This window comes from Heptranchias perlo, chromosome 2 (assembly GCF_035084215.1).
Source record: "Heptranchias perlo isolate sHepPer1 chromosome 2, sHepPer1.hap1, whole genome shotgun sequence".
Classification (NCBI taxonomy): domain Eukaryota; kingdom Metazoa; phylum Chordata; class Chondrichthyes; order Hexanchiformes; family Hexanchidae; genus Heptranchias; species Heptranchias perlo.
Genome location: NC_090326.1, coordinates 47426599 through 47450048, shown reverse-complemented (window position 1 = coordinate 47450048; position 23450 = coordinate 47426599). Strand labels below are relative to the sequence as shown.

Below are 23450 nucleotides of genomic sequence, written 5' to 3'. Positions count from 1 at the left end.
AGAAAGCCTCCGAAAGCTTGTGATTTTCAAATATAACAGTTGGACTATAACCTGGTGATGTAAGATTCCTTACATTTGTCAACCCCAGTCCATCACCGGCATCTCCACATCATAGTACTCAAGGTGTGATCTGACTAGAGCACTACAGTTTGGACATGACTTTCTCTGATTTGGATTCGATTGTTTTGGCTATGCAGATCAACATTCAATTGGCTTTACTGATAGCTGCTCTGCATTGGTTGGACTTGTTGAGCCTCGAGTCTATTAAGACTTTTGGGTCTCTTTCAAATTCATTCTTGGGTGTTTCAGCATCAATCATGGAGAATGTGTGTCACTCATTTTCCCTTCCGATACGCAGTACTTTACATTTATTTACATTGAATTTCATCAGCCATTGTGTTGCATGTTCATAAATATTTTATTTAACATGTTCTGTAATTTCTTGGTTGCCTCTTTCCTCCATTAACCCTCCTATCATCTGAAAATTTGACTAATTGACATTTAATTTCTGAATCCAAGTTCAAAACAGCAGTGGAAAGCTAAAGCCACCTCACGCCCCAATGATAGTTAAGGGTCCATGGTTTGGATAGTCTCAAATTATTTTCAAATGGACATGAATGCGCAGCACGAAATTGCCTATTATTTGGCCCTAACTGGAAATAAATTGACAATCTCAGTAAGGTCGCAATGATGGCTATTGAAGGAAATAGAAATGCCACAATGGTATAGTAGAGAACGCTCTTTTAAGGTTGGGGTTATAATTCATTATTGGGATATACAGCCTGTGCTGTATGTGACCAAGAAGGTGATTCCTAGCATTCTGATGAAGACGCAGATTTGAAGGAAAAAATATGGAAATAAAACATTTTGAAGTTAGTTGGTACAGTAGGTTGCAACACTCCCTTTTCATCTCTGGGATCTACATTTGAATCTAGCACACATCAACAGGATGAAACCCTCTTCTTGCTGCCAGGTGTAAAGGGTTTGCATTGAATTGAAACAGTCTTTATCATTTCCTAGTGTCATTAGCTCACAGCACAAGAATTCTATATTTGAACACTAATTAACAATCTTACTCAGAAAAGGCAATGTAAATAACACATTCAAATACTGTAAGGAATGCCCTTCTGATGATGGAATTAAAATGCATTGTGGGGAAAGGGGGAGGGAGTTCTAAAGCACTTCAACATGAAACGAAATGTACAGATGGCTCGCGTGATTGTATTATTTTAATTTTTTTCCTCCTTGTACAAATAAGTATTTATTGCGTGTTCTCTACTGCATGAATTTAGGGCTGCTACCTTGTCATAATGGATAGTGCTGCTTGTGTCTGTTAAAAAAGATAAGATTGTATCTTCAGTATATTCAGTATATATAATTCAATGGTCCAGAATTTGCTGGAGCAGGGCATCTCATGGTGTGTCCTGTTAGTTAGACTTTTTCCCTTATCCTTCAGCGCGAGGGCAACGAGCCATCTGGGACCTTGGTGAACGAAGGGAAAAACAGGGTATCTCCTTAACGAATGAGGTTCAAGGATTGAGAAAGAAACAGAGAAATGTCAGAGAAGGAAATAGGGGTGAATTAGAGTCAAATCAGGTACAGAAAGAGAAATAAAGAGAGGGAAAGAAAGATTGAATCAAGAGAGAGAAAAAGAAGAGACAGTAAGCAAACAATTTTTAAAAATCTCTACGAACAATTTACTACCTGTAGGAATGAGACGCCACAGTTTAAATTGCTTCCTTTCTCGGCCTGAGAGGTTGACTGGAATTGCAGGAACATAAATCTCCTCATTAAAAAGGAGCTTATGCTGTTAAGTAGCTGCCCCAACTTTCTGCGGCCAGTTTAATTGGAAATTAATGCCCAAATGCAGCAATTTCATGAAACTCACGGGGAAGTTGAGGGCGAGCTGCAGTTTTCGCGAGGCTAATGGCGGAGCGGCTCAAATCGTCCAGGATCTTGTGGCGATTCGTAATTCACGGGGTATCTCTTCCTCGTCACAAATTGCTGGATGATTTACACAATAATGGTATGCGCCATTAAACTCATCATTATTTTGGCTGCAAAATCTGGGCCAATGAAACAATTATTGCAAAAAAAAATCCAGTGTGAAGAATTCAATATTTCAGCCTTATTCTAGAAACTAACATCTTCTCCCGCTCCCCCCCCCCCCCCCAACCCAAGCCAATCACCTTAGCCTAAAGATGATAGTTAAACCACATACAGCAGTGCATTTCAAAAAGCAGCCGTCATCTGGGAGATCAAATGTTTGGACTAAATGGGTCTCTTGATTGTCAGCCACAAACGTGTATAGTTCCTAGTCTGGTGTTGCACTTGGTTACAATATTATGCTTGGTGACAATTTGAAGGTTTGTTACCTCCTCCAGTCCTACAAACACTCACAGAACTCACCATTCCTCTAACATTGGCCTCTTGTGCATTCGCCCGTCCCTCAGCCCCATAATTGGCAGATGCGCCTTCAGCTGTCTAGGTCCTATATTCTGGAATTCCCTCCCTTAACGTCTCCGTCTCTCCATCACCTACAGAACTCCCTAGATTCCAGAACGGTCCCTGTGGATTGGAAGGTAGTAAATGTAACCCCGCTATTCAAGAAAGGAGGGAGAGAGAAAACAGGGCCAGTTAACCTGACATCAGTAGTAGGGAAAATGCTAGAAAATATTATTAAGGACATTGTAACAGGGCATTTAGAAAATCATAATATGATTAGGCAGAGTCAACATGGTTTTATGAAAGGGAAATCGTGTTTGACAAATCTATTAGAGTTTTTTGAGGGTTTAACTATCAGGGTAGATAAGGGGGAACCAGTGGATGTCGTATATTTGAATTTTCAAAAGGTATTCTATAAGGTGCCACACTAGAGGTTGTTACACAAGATAAGGGCTCATGGGGCTGGGGAAAATATATTAGCATGGATAGAGGATTGTTTTCTGTCCGCTAACCAGAGAGTAGGAATAAATGGGTCATTTTCGGGTTGGCAGGTTGTAACTAGTGGGGAGCTGGAAGGATCAGTGCTTGGGCCTCAGCTGTTTACAATGTATATCAATGGGCTTGATTTTCAAAGTAAAAGAATGGGTGGTTTGGGGCGGGGGGCACTGAAAATTGCCACCATTTCAGACCCGCCTCCAACTCATCCACTCCCAGGAGGCGGGTCGGGCCTTAAAACCTTTCAAGGAGGCTTCAGGCCTCCATTTTTAACTAATTCCCCATTTCAATCCCGGGGGGGCCAGGATTCCCGGGCCTTCTCTTTTACCCCTCGTGAAAGGAGGTGAGAAGGCCCAAGACTGCAGGTAAGTGCCTAGAATAAGGCACAGCTTGTGGGCCCGGAGGAGCAGGAGTGCTTTTTATTTATTCGTTCATGGGATGTGGGCGTCGATGGCGAGGCCGGCATTTATTGCCCATCCCTAATTGCCCTTGAGAAGGTGGTAGTGAGCCGCCTTCTTGAACCGCTGCAGTCCATCTGGTGAAGGTTCTCCCAGAGTGCTGTTAGGAAGGGAGTTCCAGGATTTTGACCCAGCGACGATGAAGGAACAGCGATATATTTCCAAGTCAGGATGGTGTGTGACTTGGTGGGGATCTTGTAGATGGTGTTGTTCCCATGTACCTGCTGCTCTTGTCCTTCTAGGTGGTAGAGGTCGCGGGTTTTGGAGGTGCTGTCGAAGAAGCCTTGGCGAGTTGCTGCAGTGCATCCTGTGGATGGTAAACACTGCAGCCACTGTGCGCCAGTGGTGAAGGGAATGAATGTTTAGGGTGGTGGATGGGGTGCCAATCAAGCGGGCTGCTTTGTCCTGGATGGTGTTGAACTTCTTGAGTGTTGTTGGAGCTGCACTCATCCAGGCAAGTGAAGAGTATTCCATCACACTCCTGACTTGTGCCTTGTAGATGGTGGAAAGGCTTTGGGGAGTCAGGAGGTGAGTCACTCGCCTCAGAATACCCAGCCTCTGACCTGCTCTTGTAGCCACAGTATTTATATGGCTGGTCCAGTTAAGTTTCTGGTCAATGATGACCCCCAGAATGTTAATGATGGGGGATTCGGCGATGGTAATGCCGTTGAATGTCAAGGGGAGGTGGTTAGACTCTCTCTTGATGAAGATGGTCATTGCCTGGCACTTTTCTGGCGCGAATGTTACTAGCCACTTATGAGCCCAAGCCTGGATGTTGTCCAGGTCTTGCTGCATGTGGGCTCGGACTGCTTCATTATCTGAGGGGTTGCGAATGGAACTGAACACTGTGCAATCATCAGTGAACATCCCCATTTCTGACCTTATGATGGAGGGAAGGTCATTGATGAAGCAGCTGAAGATGGTTGGGCCTAGGACACTGCCTTGAGGAACTCCTGCAGCAATGTCCTGGGGCTGAGATGATTGGCCACCAACAACCACAACCATCTTCCTTTGTGCTAGGTATGACCCTAGACACTGGAGAGTTTTCCCCCTGATTCCCATTGACTTCAATTTTACTAGGGCTCCTTGGTGCCACACACAGTCAAATGCTGCCTTGATGTCAAGGGCAGTCACTCTCATCTCACCTCTGGAATTCAGCTCTTTTGTCCATGTTTGGACCAAGGCTGTAATGAGGTCTGGAGCCGAGTGGTCCTGGAGGAACCCAAACTGAGCATTGGTGAGTAAGTGCCGCTTAATAGCGCTGTCGACGACACCTTCCATCACTTTGCTGATGATGGAGAGTAGACTGATGGGGCGGTAATTGGCCAGATTGGATTTGTCCTGCTTTTTGTGGACAGGACATACCTGGGCAATTTTCCACATTGTCGGGTAGATGCCAGTGTTGTAGCTGTACTGGAACAGCTTGGCTAGAGGCGCAGCTAGTTCTGGAGCACAAGTCTTCAGCACTACAGCCGGGATGTTGTCGGGGCCCATAGCCTTTGCTGTATCCAGTGCACTCAGCCATTTCTTGATATCACGTGGAGTGAATCGAATTGGCTGAAGACTGGCTTCTTTGATGGTGGGGATATCGGGAGGTGGCCGAGATGGATCATCCACTCGGCACTTCTGGCTGAAGATGGTTGCAAACGCTTCAGCCTTGTCTTTTGCACTCACGTGCTAGACTCCGCCATCATTGAGGATGGGGATGTTTACGCAGCCTCCTCCTCCCGTTAGTTGTTTAATTGTCCACCACCATTCACGACTGGATGTGGCAGGACTGCAGAGCTTTGATCTGATCCGTTGGTTGTGGAATCACTTAGCTCTGTCTATAGCATGTTGCTTCCGCTGTTTAGCATGCATGTAGTCCTGAGTTGTAGCTTCACCAGGTTGGCACCTCATTTTTAGGTACGCCTGGTGCTGCTCCTGGCATGCTCTTCTACACTCCTCATTGAACCAGGGTTGATCCCCTGGCTTGTTGGTAATGGTAGAGTGAGGAATATGCCGGGCCATGAGGTTACATATTGTGCTGGAATACAATTCTGCTGCTGATGGCCCACAGCGCCTCCATGGATGCCCAGTTTTGAGCTGCTAGATCTGTTCTGAATCTATCCCATTTAGCACGGTGGTAGTGCCACACAACACATTGCATGGTGTCCTCAGTGCGAAGACGGGACTTCATCTCCACGAGGACTGTGCGGTGGTCACTCCTACCAATACTGTCATGGACAGATACATCTGCGACAGGTAGATTGGTGAGGACGAGGTCAAGTAAGTTTTGCCCTCGTGTTGGTTCGTTCACCACCTGCTGCAGGCCCAGTGTAGCAGTTATGTCCTTCAGGACTCGGCCAGTAGTGGTGCTACCGAGCCACTCTTGGTGATGGACATTGAAGTCCCCCACCCAGAGTACATTCTGTGCCCTTGCTACCCTCAGTGCTTCCTCCAAGTGGTGTTCAACATGGAGGAGGACTGATTCATCATCTGAGGGAGGGCGGTAGGTGGTAATCAGCAGGAAGTTTCCTTGCCCATGTTTGACCTGGTGCCATGAGATTTCATGGGGTCCAGAGTCAATGTTGAGGATTCCCAGGGCCACTCCCTCCTGACTGTATATCACTGTACCGCCACCTCTGGTGGGTCTGTCCTGCCAGTGGGACAGGACATATCCAGGGATAGTGATGGAAGAGTCTGGGACGTTGGCTGAAACGTATGATTCTGTGAGTATGGCTATGTCAGGCCATTGCTTGACTAGTCTGTGGAACAGCTCTCCCAATTTTGGCACAAGTCCCCTGATGTTAGCGAGGAGGACTTTGCAGGGTCGACTGGGCTTGGTGTTTTGCCTTTGTCGTGTCCGGTGCCAGTGGTCCGATGCCAGGTGGTCCGTCTGATTTTATTCTTATTGTGACTTTTTTAATCGAGATTTTACAACTGAGTGGCTTGCTAGGCCATTTCAGAGGGCAGTTAAGAATCAACCACTTTGCTATGGGTCTGGAGTCACATATAGGTCAGACCGGGTGAGGACGGCAGGTTTCCTTCCCTAAAGGGCATTAGTGAACCAGATGGGTTTTTACGACAATCCGGTAGTTTCATGGCCGCCATTACTGATACTAGTATTTTAATTCCAGATTTTATTTAATTATTTGAATTTAAATTCCCCAGCTGCCGTGGCGGGATTTGAACTCATGACTCCGGATTATTAGTCCAGGCCTCTGGATTACTAGTCCAGTAACATAACCACTATGCTACCGTACCCTATTTAAGACCCAACAAGCCTACCTGCACCGACCCCCCTCTGATCGCGGACCCCCCGACCCTGATCCTCCCCCTTCGACCCCGATCCTCCGACCCCAATCTCCCGACCCCCGACCACGATCCTCCCCCTCTGACCTTGACCCAGATCCTCCGACCCCGATCCTCCCCCTCAACGATCGCGGACCCCCACGATAACCCCCGATCCCATCCCCCATGACTCGCGGCCCCCACCTATGCCCACCCATGTCCCTTACCCACCCATGTCCCTGTGCCCACCCATGCCACCACCATCCCCTCCCCCCATCCATGCAAACAAAGACTTGCCTGCAGATATCCTGTCCCTGGCTGGTCTCCCGTCCGACTGAGCCTAGCCTGTCAATCAGGCCGGTCAGTCGGACGGGAAACCGACAAAAAAAGATAATAGATATCCTTAAGTCAAAATCGTAATGACGTCCAGGAAACCCGTACTAATGGGTTTCCTGACCTCAAATTGACCCCCCACCCCCTTCCCGGCTCCGTTTTAAAATTGAGCCCGATGACTTAGATGAGTGGACCGAGTGTAATGTATCCAAGTTTGCCGATGATACAAAGCTAGGTGGGAAAGTAAGCTGTGAGGAGGACGCAAAAATGCTGCAAATGTTAAGTGAGTGGGCGAGAAGGTGGCAGATGGAGTATAATGTGGGGAAATGTGAAATTATCCACTTTGGTAGGAAGAATCGAAAAGCAGAATATTTTTTAAAAGGTGAGAGACTAAGAAATGTTGGTAGTCAGAGGGATGCTTTAGAGGGGGTGCAACGAAGGTTCACTAGATTGATTCTTTGGATGAGAGGATTGTCCTACGAGGAGAGATTGAGTAGAATGGCCGTATATTCTCTGGAGTTTAATAGAATGAGAAGTGATCTCATTGAAACATATGAAATTCTTAGAGGGCTTGACAGGATAGGTGCTGAGAGGCTGTTTCCCCTGGCTGGAGAGTCTAGAGCTAGGGGTTATAGTCTCAAGATAAGGGGTCAGCCATTTAGGACTGAGATAAGGAAAAATTTCTTCATTCAGACGGTTGTGAATCTTTGGAATTCCCTACCCCAGAGGGCTGTGGATGCTCAGTCATTGAGTATATTCAAGGCTGAGATGGATAGATTTTTGGACACTAAGGTAATCAAGGGATAGGGGGAAAGGGCAGGAAACTGGAGTTGAGGTTGAAGATCAGCCATGATCTTATTGAATGGCGGAGCAGGCTCGAGAGGCCGTATGGCCTACTCCTGCTCCTATTTCTTATGTTCTTAAGATCCTCCTTAAAACCCACCTCTTTGACCAAGCTTTTGGCACCCTTCCTAATATTTCCTTTTCTTTAGCTTGGCATGCGTTTTTGTCTGATTATGCCTCTGTGAAGAACGTTGGAGTGTTTTTTTAATATATTAAAGACTGTATAAATGCAGGTTGTTGCTGCTGCTGCTGGTGCATAAGTTATTTGTAAAAGCAGATGAGAAGAGTAGCCTCTTCAGTTGGCTTAGTTTCTTGAGTCTGCTATTCTGCTGATGTGTTTGATAAGAATCACTGCTGTCACCTTTTCAATAAGTTTTTTTAAAAAAGCTGAAAATGCAAGTTGTAAATTGAGTTTGTGCAAATCTTATTTTGCAGTGCTGATTCATCATTAAATCATAGTGGAAGGACAAATCTTACCACTGTTTCTCATGCTTCTGCAGTTATGATTTTACCTTTTGATCATATTATGAAGATGCTATTCGAAGCTACATATATGGCAATTCAAACCAGTTTCAGATTCTGCTTCAGACCATCTAAAATCAAACTGTGGGTGCTAATCCCAACTCCAAGTGGCTAATTAATTCAATTTAAGACACTGTCCCTCAAAATGAGACCAAGTAGCATTTCTGTGCCCTAAATACAAATCTCCGTGGTATCTTTTTAACCAGTTTGTTATGAAGCCTAGCCTCCATAGTGTTTAAAATGTTAAAAGGATTCGATAGGGTAGATACAGAGAAATTATTTCCACTTATGGCGGAATCAAGATTGAGGGGTCATAATCTTAAATTTAGCGCTAGGCCATGTAGGAGGGAAATCCGGAAGGATTTTTCACACAAAGGATAGGAGAAATCTGGAATTCTTACCCCCAAAAGGCTGTGGATGCTGGGGCAATTGGAACTTTCAAAACTAAGATTGATAGATTTTTGTTAGGTAAGGGTGTCCAGGGATATGGAGCTAAGGCAGGTAAATGGAGTTGAGGTACAGATCAGCCATGATCTAATTGAATGGCAGAGCAGGCTCGAGGGGCTGAATGGCCTACTCCTGTTCCTTTGTTCCTACTGTATGCCACTTGCTGTTCAATCAAAGAAGTTAAAATCATGTGTTATGCTTACCTTATTGATAACTAAACAGGAATTTTTAAATCAAATTAAAGTTGACCTATCAAATAGCAATGCTTGGGCAAGAATTGTCACAAAAGAAAAGTTCAAGCATTCAGCTCTGCTTTAATAAGCAGACCATGGTGAGCTAAATGGTTGTGTAGATTGCAACTAAGAATCTGGATGTTGACAGTCAAAGTTTTTTCTAATGTTTTCTTCAGTCTTCTGTGCCTTCACTTCACCATCAGTGAATATCTGAGCTTTTCACCTCCAGAAAGGTGAGCTAGTTACAAAAACACAAAGAACCGTTCGCAATTATCACTGGAATTTATAAGTTTCTTTGCGTGTCTGCAAAGCACAAACCTCTGCAATCTGAAAATGTATGACAACCAAACAGAAATCCTATTGAAAAGCCTCAAGTCTTTTCCTATTCTTTTTCTTTCCGCTCCTTGCTTTAAGATGTTTGGGTAGGATTTCTGCAGGGGATCCCCGATCTATTGCCGTAACTTCAGCGAAACATGGGTGAAAATCCCGCTGAAATGGCTGTTCATGCTGTTTTTCTGGGGTTTCTGTGGTCTTCCGCTGGTTACGGCAGGAGATCGGAACAACCCCCTTTGAATTCACTGGTGATTAACTCTTGCTGGGATAATTGCTCTTGCCAAGTGGCCAATCTACATGTTAGCCAAGACATGTATTAGCAGACAATTCGACTGTTGGATATCACAGTCGAGTTCGCCACTATCCTCAAGCGCATTTTTTCATTAGGGAATAGGAACCGCAGCCTTCGCTGACTTTTTCTTTCCCCTCCCTAACCCAGAGGTTCTAAAGCCATTAGTAGGGCCCTACTGAAAGCCCAACTGAGATAATGTAATTCAACATAGGCAGGAATAAACAGTATGTGTGCTCCATGGATTTAATGTCCTTTTTATAATGGCTCCCCAAAACTGCACAGGGTACTTTAACTATAGCCAAAGCCTTGCCTTGTTCAACTTCATCAATTCTTCTTTACTCTTGTACTTTATGCCCCTGTTTATAGAGCCCAAAATGCTTTTGGTGTTTTTTATGCCTTTACCTGCACTTGCACTTTCAAGGAATTATATATTTGAACCCCTAGGTCCCTGTGTACATCCATATGCTTCAGGGAGTTTACATTGAGTGTATACTCCCATTTTTTATTTTTCCTCCCAAAATGAATTACTTCACATTAATCCACATTAAATTGCATCTGCCACCTATCTGCCCATTCTGCTAACTTATGTCCTTATGAAGTCTTTTACAGACCTCCTTGCTGTTTGACAAACCCCCTACTATTGTGCCATGAGCAAATTTAGATATTGGGTTTCATATGCTCAAGTCCAAATATGTAGTGAGAACAAAAATGGATCCAGCACGGATCTCTGGGGTACATTTCTTCTAATCCTAGCAATACCCATTAACCCTAAACCTTTGTTTTCTGTTCATCAACCAACTTTCTATCCATGGTGCTACATTTCCTTTTATATCATATGCCTGGATTTTTGTTATGAGCCTCATATAAAACATCTTATCAAATTCCTTCCATGTACACCACATCTTTTGCATTACCATATATGTATCTAATTGACCACTAATTTTGTAAAGCATGACTTGCCTTCAACAGATCTATATTGACTGGCCTTGATTATACCTTGTATTTCTAAATGCTCGCTAATTTGATCTTGAATTATGGATTCAATAAGTTTCCCACAACTAATGGTAGACTAACTGGTCTATAGTTACACAATATATCTACTCTCCCTTCTTGAGTAGAGATGTTACATTGGCTACTCTCAGTCTCAGCACAATTTGCATATTTGATGTTTGAAAAATTGTGGTCCGAGCCTTTGCCAACTCCTCACAGCCAAGGGTGTATGCCATCGGGGCTTAGTGACTTATCCATCCTGAGTTCTGCTATTTTTTAAGAACCAATTCCATTCCCAGTTACCTCTAACAATTGTCCCACATCCTCTTCTTGTACACCTACATTCTCACTTCCACCATCATATGTAAATACTAAAATATTTATTTAATATCTCCACCATTCCTTTATCCACCACAACCAGATTCCCCCTCCAGCCCTGAGTGGTCCTACCTTCTCTTTAACTATCCTTTTACTTCTTATATCGCCCTTACTATTTCCTTTTATACTATCACATAGTGTTTTTCATATTCCCTTTTATCCCTTCTAATCTTTTTCATCTCCCCACTACACTTTCTATAATCTTCATTATTTTCTTTAGCTCTAATTTTATGTCTCCCTTTAAATTTCAGCTTAGTTTTAATTTTTTTGTCCAGGGAACTCTATCCTTTGATGCACCCTTTTTCCCTTTATAGGAGTATGTATATTTTTCACTCTCCCTATCTCCTATTTGAAGATTCCCCAATGCTGATTTATTGTCCTATTGCTACTTTTTCTGCCCAGTTAATTTGGCCAATTCCATTTAATCTTACTGAACGTTGCCTTTTTCCAGTCCATCACCCTTATGTGTGACTTTTCCTTATCCTTTTTCTATTTTTTTATTATGCCTAGCTATGTTGTGGTTGCTACTATCCAGTTGTTCTAGATCAGTTATTTGCCCCACTTCATTTCCCAGAACGAAATCAAGCAATGATTGTCTAGAAACATACTGATTTAGGATAAAGATTATGTTTCTTCTTTGGTGACTTGCATTAACTTTATCCCAGTCTATCTTAGGATAGATAAAATGATCCTCATATTATTGCCTTGTTGCATATCTCTCTCAACTGCTACCAGATCGCCTCCTTTATCTCCTCTCCACTGATTAGCCTAAAACGCACACTGAGAATTGTACTATTTCCTTTCTTATTCTTTAACTCTATCCATAGTGATTCTGTCTTAATGCAACTCCCAAAACATCCTTGCAGTCTCGCGCTGTGTTAGAATCCTTTATTAATATTGTCACCCCAACCATTTTTTACCCTCTGTCTCTTGCCTAAAAATGTTATAGCAAACAATATTAAGTTCCCAGTATTGTCCAAACCTATGCCATGTTTATCATATCCTTTGGATGAAATGTTTAATTAAGATCCTGTCTATCTGTTCAGGTGAACATTAAGGATCCATGGCACTGTTTGAAGAAGGGCAAGGAGTTCCCCTAGTTCTGGAGCCAATACCACCAAGAACAATTAACTGGTCATTCATCTAATTGTTGTTTGTGGGATCTTGCTGTGTGCACAATGGCATCTACAGAGTAATGATGACTACACTTCAAGTAATTCATTGCATGTAATGCACTTTGCAACATTTATGAGAGCTATTATTAGGCATATAAATACAAGCCTTTCTTTACCTGATCGCAAACTCTTGCAATGCAATTTTTGCTTTTAAAACAAGTCTCTCTTTTAAAAAAAATTAACTTATAGAGCCAAATATAATCACTGACACAATGATGACCTACATCTCTGATCGTGTCACTGCACCTTCTCAGCGCAAACAGGATAATGACTTGCTGGACATGTTACCATGGTGACACTCCTGCCAAAAGTCTCATTGGTAACCCAAGATGGTAACAGGAGAATGTAAAATGAAGGATATTGACTTTAAATAGAATCTAGTGCCCAAGGAAAATAAGCATCAGCAGTGATGAAATAATTAGAGCAATTGCTGAATGTCTCATTTAGTGCATCCTTTTAAGTTGGTATATCAGTATAAAGAGTTTGGATGTCATAAACATGTAACATAAAAAGATACTTTTGCTATCATTAGATACAGAGGATATTAGATAGTTCTCCATCAGTTGCAAAGCGGGTATCAATTTAAATCCTAAAATCAGGAAGTGAGATCTGCAAGATCTGTATTTTATCATCTGAAGCCCAAGATTGTACTTTTTGTAATTTAGTGAGAAGAATTTGTTATAGTATACGTTGCATACAGTGATATTTTTTGGACTCCCCTGGTGATTGAGATCTGCAAAAATGTCATAGTCAATACAGTTTTTCTATTTTATTTGATTATTTTTGTTTGAGATTAATTTTCATGAACTTTGCCCATGCATAGATGCTGTATGACTGTTTTCTTACAAACTGAAATGTGTGCATAGAAAGAAAGACATGGTGGTAGATACAGAGACTAATAATCTATAGGTGGAAAATAATAGGTAGAGAGTAATTGCAAACCATATTCAAGAGTTCTGATAATGTCAAAACCACCATAGTGAAGCTCAAATGATTTATAACCATTATCTGAACCCCAAAGTTAGATTACAGCTTTCAAATCATTCTTTGGTATCTGTTGCTGTTTTCGATTTTATGTGGGGGCATTGAATTTTGCTTCAATTTCTTTGCGCTAGCAAGTGACAGTCAGTGTCATATTTTTGATGTATTAGGATTTCTCATGCAGGAGGATTGACAGTTGTGACAATATCACTGGAAGCTTATTGAGATGCAATCTGCAGTTGATTACTGAGCAATTGTATGTATTTATTTTCTGTGTAGTGTCTAATTCCATATTCTTTGCTTCAGCACCTACTAGAACAATTGTAGTTTAGCGTTAATGGAAATAATTGCCACAAGTTGACCTTGGATTTGTTAGCCAGTTACAGAGTAGCATTGCTAAAGGGTGAAGGATGATTTGTGTGCCTGCTCTCCCTCAGCCATCAATGGTACCTTTTAGTTTTGTTAAATCGTGTAGAGATAAATTGGAAATAGGAACCCAAAACAACACTTCTCCTTCAATCCCATCTTCCCCTGACCCCTAACTGAGGTGCAGAATTATTAAAGTTCTTTTGTGCCACATACCTTCCCAGGCTGCTCTATAGCTGGCTGTTATGAGCATGACAACAGCTTGAGGTGCCAATGCTCCAGTTTGATTTCCCCCCTGCCCAATGGAAAAGTGCCTGACCTTTACTCAGTTTCATCCATGACATCGCCCATCTCTGCCCCTGCCTCAGCCCAAGTGCTGCCGAAAGCCTCATCCATACCTTTGTCACCTCCAGGCTCGACTATTCCAATGCTCTCCTGGCTGGCCTCCCATCCTTCACCCACCATAAAATTGAGCTCACCCCAAAATTCTGTTGTCCATATCCTATCTCACACCAAGTCCTGCTGACCTACATTGATTCCTAGTCCCACAATGTTCAAATTTAAGATTCTCATCCTCGTGTTTAAATCCTTTATTGTCCTCTTCCCTCCCTATCTGTAACCTTTTCCTTTTCCCTATAACCCTCCGAGAACTCTGCATTCCTCTAACGCTGACCTCTTGTGCATTCCTCTAACGCTAACCTCTTGTGCACCCTCCACTCCTTCACCCCACCTTTGGCGGTCATGCCTTCAGCTATCTAGGATCTAAGCTCTGGAAGTCCTTCCCTAAACCTTTCCGCCTCTCTATCTCACTTATCTTTTAAGGCCCTCCTTAAAACCCACTTCTTTGACCAAGCTTTTGGTCACCCCTCCTAATACCTCCTTTGGCTTGGCATCAATTTTTCTCTGATGAAGTACCTTGGGATATTTTTCTACATTGAAGGTGCTATATAAATGCAAATTGCTGCTGTTGTTGACAAATTGGTTGAGTTGAGGTGGAAATTGGGAAATCGTGGCTGTGAGGCTGCATCGTCCTACCCTGTGGCACCTCATGCTAATCCTCCAGTGTCAGACAAAAAAGTTAACTCTTATCCACCACAAAATACAATTTAGGTGATTAACAAACAATTGTCTCTTAGCCAATATAGAGTTGATTTGCACTAACTGTATTAATAGTATTCCTTGCCCTATCCCTAAAATGACTCTATGCTCAAGTTTTCTGAACTTGTTCTATAATTACTCTGGTGTGCAATTGATTATTTTTTATTGGCAATAAATACCATTTGCTCTATTTTTGGGTACAAATTGGTGGTGACAAAAGTGTCATCTTATGCACTATTTAATTTACTCAACACACTTGAAAACCTGTCCAGCATTGACTAATTTACCCATATTCATTTTTATCAGTTTCAATCAGGGCATTGCTTTGCAAAAAATAATTTGTATTCTTTTTTCATTCCTTGTTTGTAGGAAAGTGTTAAAGGAGATATCTGTTGGAGACCTAAAACCCAATGAAACCGTACAGGCCAATTTGGAGGCACAGCTGCTGTCTAAGCTTGACCATCCAGCAATTGTTAAGTTCTACAACAGTTTTGTAGAGCACTATAGTTTCTACATCATTACAGAATACTGTGAGGTGAGCAATTAGTGGAGCAATGGAGTGAAGAATTTCTAATCTCTCCAATTTGTTGAGGTTTTTATTTAGAAAAAATCTGTTGGCACATTTCCTGTGTTAATTTGTATAGTTACATGTTGCAATCTTTAAGGTTACAGGGTTTGAATTGAATCTTAGGATTCCAATGAATGACCGCACCACTTCTTTGCCCATTTAACCTTAGTCTGTTGAACGAGTATACACCATATAGGACTTCCAGTCTAGTCCTAAGAAAGGCTCAGACTCTAGAAACAAGATAACTTTCAAGATTTATTATATACATGTTTACAAGCAAACAAATACGTCTATTGTACTTACAAGAAGACGCATTGCATTTTACATTTATACTCCTATTATAACACGTCTACATTGGTCACAGGATATGATGTAACCCTAGCACCATGTGCTATCACTTTGTCTGAAACTGACTTAAACTGTTAGACATGGAGCCCCAGATCTTATTTCTTTTCAAGTTTGCTGCATCTTGTTTATCTCAGTGTTCTGCTTGAGCTTATCGGAGTACTGTTCCATTATTCCTAGACTTGTCTGTTCCATGGTAGCTGTCCCCTGCTCACTTGACTATTTTGACAGATACAGTTCTAAAGTCATGAGTTATAAGTTTCAACTAAGATTCTATTGTCTAAACCCAGTTCTACAGGAATACAGTTAATTACATCTACACCAGCTGTATTTGGTTCTGCTTTCAGATTTTATCTTGCTCAAGCTGTCTGTTTTGCACAGAGATGTCTCAGACTTGAAAGTCAGCCTCAATCTCCCTGTCAGCAGACATGTTGTACTGCACATTCTCTCTCTCTCTCTCTCTGTGTTCATTGTGGCTCCCTATTCTAGCTAACCTATTATACTACACACTATCTTACATAGTCCATAACCCTATAAAACTCATATTCTGAGGGCAAGTGAGTTATTGGCTTCTTGTACCTTCAAATGCTGTTAAGTGGTATTTTTCTTTTTGGCTGCAAGGAGGTATGAGAAAGGTTCTGGGTAACTTGACCACTGTTTCTTCTTTCTACCTTTTTTCCCCTCCTTTTGCTGGACACCACTCTCTGGACGAACCAAGATTGAGAATTCACTCAGAGAAATGGCTGATCCAAATCACACTGTAGCACAAGGGCTTTGGATATCATTGCAATGTGCCAGTGCACTATCAATGGCCCAAATAATTAATTCTTGAATATATACAACTTATCTGTAAGTGATAAGCTGAACATGGAGACCCAGTAACACAATCTGTCTGTGCTAGTTTCCAATACTTTCTATTTCCCATCATTTAATGATGCATAATTTCTATCCTGTGCTACAATATACACACACACACACACACACACACACACACACATATAGACACACACACACACACACAGACACACACACAAGCAATTGGATTCCACCAATTTGGTTGTGGGGGGGAAACAATATTCAAAAAAATAGTAAAAATATTATATTACATGATGAATGGAATTGCTGCAGCAGATTTTCATTTACAAGTCTAACTAACGGCAGACCTGTTGTCCTGCTACAACACATTATGGCCCAATAATTATCTCTTATTTTAACAAAATTGTTTTTATTGCTTTGCTGTCAATACAGATTTATTTACTGGTCCCTGTTTGTTGGTAATGAATGATAATGTGGTATTGCCAGCCATTTGTTTTTTTAAAAAAAAGAGCTGAAATTTGAAAGAAGCCAGAAAATAGCGTAATGAGTTAAAACAGAGTCCTGCCACCTCTGGGATCTAAGTTCAAATCCAGCTCAGACTAGTGAGCTAAAATTCTCTTGTCTCTCCCTCATCTTATGTAAGGAATCTTACAACACCAGGTTATAGTCCAACAGTTTTATTCAAATAAAACTGTTGGACTATAACCTGGTGTTGTAAGATTCCTTACATTTGTCCACCCCAGTCCATCACCGGCATCTCCACATCATCTTATGTAAACTGGCTTTGAGTCGTTTCAACTCAGTTCCTGGAAGTCACTGGTTTGCGGCACTAAACTGCCCATACTTGGCCAAGTTGGCAATCGCACTCAGATATCTGGTGTAAAAAATGAAAAATGTCACATTGGTTTAGGATTAGGTTCATTTTTTGGGAATGAATAGTCCTCATCTGACTTGTGCTACATTTGATCTAGGAGTGGTGGATGCTGACAGTGGGTAAAAAAAAGCTCAATTTTTCTTAATACTGATATCGGCTACTTAGATGAGCACAAAATTCACATTCAGACACACAGCAAAAAGCGTTGTGCTCAGTGACCAGTAAAATCTGTTAAATATGCTGCTTCAATGACCCAAAACTCAATTATCTTTATATTCAAATATACTTTAGTATTTCAATAGAGTAGAGTGATTTTCCATTTAAGTTTAAAATTGTTTTTTCTTCTCACTGACTACATAGTTTTCAGTAACTATATAAAGGTATGCAATTCTCACAGCAAATAAATGGAGAAACTGTAAATGCAGCAAAATCTGCTTTTTTCAGTGAGAATAATGTGAAGTTTCAGGCAAAGCTATTTTCCCACCACAAAAAAAAGTATCATTGATTTGTCAGTATTGATTTCCTTCAAGAATTTCTTCTGAACATCTGTGGAATACCCTTGTTAAATTTCTGACTATGGTTGAATTTGTAGGACATTTTAGTGATAATCAGAAACTGCAAAATTTATTATCAATAAACTGCACATTAGACAACTTCATTGACTTGTCAATAATTAGGAGCTGTGAAGTTTGAATAGGATGAGCTGAGACAGCTGTAGGTTATTCAGTGTCAGTACTGAAATACATTTTAATCTTTCCTAGTGTTCAGACATATGTCATTTACACCTACACTCTCAGTTATCAATGCTCCCAGAGAGTGGTGAGTCTGATTTAACTCCTCCACATGGACTGGAGTCAATCCCATTTTACGGTTGTTTTGAAAGTGGACATTTTTTTAAAATTTATCATTTTGGACCCACCAATGCTGTAACTCCTGGAGTCAGCAGTTCAAACTTAAGGGTCTGTAGGCCTTCTTTTGAATGATGTATTTTCCCCATTTCCAACTGCTATACATTTATATTTTTAAAGCAATTCACCTCTAGTACCCTTTTTTGGTTATGGTATATTTCAATTATGCTAATCAGAAAACATCCAGGTTTCATGGGGAGAAGCTGCTTATTTTGCTAACAAAGGTATCATTCACTTTGAATGAAGCTAAATTTTATGTGTGAGAATGAGTGCTTTAATGGGGGGTGGTATTTTTTGTGCAATTCACTGTTGAGAATTGCCTATTATGTGTTGTATTTTGGTATGTCATGGAGATGTTTCAGTGAAGAAGAAACTTTGCTATGAAGGGAGTTAAAATATTCACCTTAGCCTCTTTATAACTACTACTCAATTGATGCATCAGAACCAATCCTCCTCCTACCCCCAATGGAGAATGTAAATAAATGGATAATTGAAACTCCTTGAATTACAAAAAAATTACACAACTCAAAAAGAGCAGTGGTCCCAACACCAACCCCTGGGGAACACCACTGCACACTTCCCTCCAGTCTGAAAAACAACCCTGCACCACTATTCTCTGCTTTCTGTCCCTTAGCCAATTTCGTATCCAAGCTACCACTGTCCCTTTAATACCATGGGCTTCAATTTTGCTAACAAATTCATTATGTGGTACTTTATCAAATGCCTTTTGAAAGTCCATATACACAGCATCAACCCCACAACCCTCATCAACCCTCTCTGTTACTTCACCAAGAACTTAATCAAGTTAGTCAAACATGATTTTCCTTTAACAAATCCAATCATTTATTAACCCATATTTTTCCAAGTGCCAATTAATTTTTCCCGAATTATTGTCTCTAAACGTATCCCCCCCACCGACGTTAGGCTGACTGGCCTGTAGTTGCCGGGTTTATCCCTCTCCCCTTTTTTGAACAGAGGTGTAACATTTGCAATCCTCCACTCCTCTAGCATCACTCTCATATCTAAGGAGGATTGGAAGATTGTGGCTAGAGTCTTCACAATTTCCACCCTTACTTCCCTCAGCAATCTAGGATGCATCCCATCTGGACCGGGTGACTTATCTGCTTTAAGCATTGCCAACCTTTTAAATACCTCCTCTTTATCTATTTTTATCCTATCCAATTTCTCTACTACCTCCTCCTTTACTGTGACATTTTTAGCATCCTCTTCAGTGAAGACAGATGCAACTTAGTGATTTAGTACCTCAGCCATGCCCTCTGCCTCCACAAGAAGATCTCCTTTTTGGTCCCTATCAGCCCACCTTTCCTTTGACTACCGTTTTACTATTTATATGTTTATAAAAGACTTTTGGGTTCCCTTTTATGTTACCCGCTAGTCTGTTCTCATAAACTCGCTTTGCCTCTCTTACTTCCTTTTTCAGATCTCCCCTGTACTTTTTGTATTCAGCTTGGTTCTCTGCAGAATTGTGAACCTGACATTTATCATAAGCCTCCTTTTTCTGTTTCATGTTAATCTCTATAGCTTTAGCCATTTTTAGATGCCCTTCCTTTCCTCTCGTGGGAATGTTTCTAGTCTGTACCTGAACTATCTCCTCTTTGAAGGCCTCCCATTGCTCATTTACTGTTTTACCTGCCAATCTTTGATTCCAATCCACCTGGGCCAGATACCTTTTCAACTCACTAAAATTAGCTCTCCTCCAATTGAGTATTTTCACATTAGATTTTTTCTTCTCCTTTTCCATAACTACTCTAATCCTAATAATATTGTGATCACTGTTTCCCAAATGAAACATTCCCCAGAACAAGTTCCACCACTGCTTTCTTCCTCGTTGAGCTGGAAACATACTAATGAAGAAAGTCCTCTTGTACACATTTCAGGAATTCCTCCCCCTCTGTACCCTTTATATTATTACTATCCCAGTCTACATTAGGGTAATTGAAGTCCCCCATTATCACTACTCTAAAGTTCTTGCATCTTTCTGCAATCTTTATTGGATTTACTAGTGACTATCTTATATTTGTGGCCCTTGGTTTTGGACTCCCTCACAAATGGAAACATCTTCTCTACGTCTATCCTATCAAAACCCTTGATAATTTTAAAGACCTCTATCGGGTCACCTCTCAGTCTTCTCTTTTCTAGAGAAAAGGGCCCCAGCCTGTTCAATCTTTCCTGATAGGTATAACCTCTCAGTTCTGGTATCATCCTAGTAAATCTTTTTTGCACTGTCTTCAGTGCTTCTATATCCTGTTTGTAATATGGAGACCAGAGCTATGCACAATACTCCAAGTGTTGGCTAACCAAGGTTCTATACAAGTTTAACGTAACTTATATAATCATACAATCATAGAAAGATCACAGCATGGAAGGAGGCCATTTGGCCCATCGAGTCTGTGCCTGCTCTATGCAAGAGCAATCCAGCTAGTCCCACACCCCTGCCCTTTCCCTGTAGCCCTGCAAATTTTTTACTTTCAAGTTCTTATCCAGTTCCCTTTTGAAGGCCATGATTGAATCTGCCTCCACCACCCCCTCGGGCAGTGCGTTCCAGACCCTAACCACTCGCTGTGTAAAAAAAGTTTTTCCTCATGTCACCTTTGGTTCTTTTGCCAATCACCTTAAATCTATGTCCTCTGGTTCTTGGCCCTTCTGCCAATGGGAACAGCTTCTCCCTATCTATTCTGTCTTGACCCTTCATGATTTTGAATACCTCTATCAAATCTCCTCTCAACCTTCTCTGTTCCAAGGAGAACGACCCCAACTTCTCCAGTCTATCCACATAACTAAAGTCCCTCATCCCTGGAATCATTCTCATAAATCTCTTCTGTAACCTCTCTAAGGCCTTAACATCTTTCCTAAACTGGACACAATAGCTCAGCTGTGGCCGAACCAGTGTTTTATAAAGGTTCATCATAACATCCTTGCTATTGTTCTCTATGCCTCTATTTATAAAGCCCAGGATCCCGTATGCTTTTTTACCCGCTTTCTCAACCTGCCCTGCCACCTTCAATGATTTGTTCACATATACCCCCTGATCTCTCTATGCCTGTACCCCTTTTAGAATTGTGCCCTCTAGTTTATATTGCTTCTCCTCATTCTTCCTACTAAAATGTATCACCTCACATTTTTTTGCATTAAATTTCATCTGCTGGCCTGGCTGTCAATTTGGCCGGCTGCTGGGTGGAGAACTCATCCAAAAAATGCTGGGTTCTTCGGCCGTTTTTGGCCTCCCCCGCATCATCACCGCCTCTCCATAAATATCAAGTTCTTATATTTCAAGGAGTAGGTGGCCTCCTCATTCCTCCTGCTAAAATGCACCACCTCACACTTATCAATATTGAAATTCATTTGCCATTTATATGCCCATTCTGCAAGTTTGTTAATGCCTTCTTGTATTTTGTCGCAGTCTTCCTCAGTATTACGTCACATCTACAGCACAGAAACAGGCTATTCGGCCCAACTAATCTATACCGCAGTTTATGCTCCACGTGAACCTCCTTCCACCCCTCTTCATCTGACCCTATCAGCATATTAACTGGTGTCATCTGCAAATTTTGATATTGTACTTCCGATTCCCGAATCCAAATCATTTATGTAAATGGAGAACATCAGTGTACCAGCATCGATCCCTGTGGAACACTCACTTAGTCATTTAATGTTCCTTTGTAACCTCCTTCTTTCATCCACACATCTTCCTGTGCCTCTAACATAGTGTCATCTGCAAACTTTGATATACAACTCTCTATTCTTTCATCCAAATCATTAATATATATGGTGAAAAGCTGAGGCTCCAGAACAGATCCTTGGGGAACACTACTTGTTACATCCCGCCAATCAGAGAATGAACCCTTTATCCCTACACTCCTGTCTCCCATCTCCCAACCAATTACCTTTCCATGTCACAAAGTTACCTCCAATACCATGTGGTCTTATTTTTATCAATAATCTCTTGTGTGGAAACTTATCAAATGTCCTCTGGAAAGTCATATAGACAACATGCACCATGCTAGTAACCTCCTCAAAAAATTCAACTAGATTAGTCAGACATGACCTACCCTTCACAAATCCATGATCAACTTGATACTTGTCCACGTGCTAAGTAATTTGTCTCTGATGATAGATTCCAGCAACTTCCCCACAATTGATGTTAAACTAACAGATCTGTAGTTACTTGGTTTCTACCTCCCTCCCTCCTCAAATAATGGTGAAACATTTGCAATTTTCCAATCCAAAGGCACCATTCATGAATCTAGAGAGCTTTGGAAAATTATGACTAATGCACTTACAATTTCCTCACCTATTTCTTTTAAATCCCTGGGGTGGGAACCATCAGGTCCTGGAGATTTGTCTAACTTAAGTCGCCATATTTTCTCCATTACCATTTTAAAAAGTTATATTTAATCCTCTAAATCCCTCCCCTTCCCTTATTTTTAGGTTTCCTTACACTGCTTGTATTTTGTCCTCTCCCGCCAGTGTGAAAATGGATACAAAATACTCATTTTACAAGTCTGCCCATTCCTTATTATCCATAGTAATTGGTCCACATTTCCCTTTCCACTCTCTTTCTCCTTATATATTTATAAACTCCTTTTCTTACGTTCGATATCCCTTGCAAGTTTTTTTTCTTATATGCCCTTATTGCACCTCTTATTACTTTCTTTGTATCCCTTTGTTGCTTTTTGAAGCTCTGCTAGTCTGCTGGATTTCCACTTTTCCTTGCATTTGTGTAAGTCATTTGATACTGTCTCTTAGCTCATTTATTGACTATAGTTGCTGAACTACACAAGTGGAGCCTTTGCCTTTTAGGGATATGTACAGTTGCTGTGTTGTACCAAATACTTCTTTAAATACTTCCCACTGTTTGTCTGAAGGTTTACCCTTTAACAGTTCAGCCCAGTTTACTGTGGTCAATTTATTTCTCATCCCTTCAAAGTTTGCCTTACTTAAATTTATAACCTTGGTTTGTGATTCTCCCTTCTCCCTGTCAAACCTAATACCAAATTCAGTCGTCATATGGTTAGTATTTGCAAGATGCTCCTGCTATATCACTACTATCAGGAGGTCTGTTAACTAATTCTGGTTCATTACTCATCACTAAGTCTAGTACAGCCTGTTCCCTTGTCGGTTCTAGAAAACTGTCCTGACTTCATTCCAGAAATTCATTGCCTTTACTACTTGAGCTCTTCTGCTTCTCCCAATCCAGGTGAAAATTAAAATCTCCCATGGTCCACAGCCAGAAGTCGTGGTCCATATTGGAACCAA

At 41.3% G+C, this 23450-nt stretch overlaps 1 protein-coding gene across 1 annotated transcript in view; it reads left to right on the top strand.

The window, feature by feature from the left end:
- The window catches only part of nek11 (NIMA-related kinase 11), a 385456-nt gene that overhangs the window by 102694 nt on the left and 259312 nt on the right, over window positions 1-23450 (top strand). The window contains exon 2 of the mRNA XM_067997717.1: window positions 15032-15197. Coding sequence (XP_067853818.1) covers window positions 15032-15197 — 166 coding nt within the window. The remainder of the gene's footprint in view (window positions 1-15031; window positions 15198-23450) is intronic.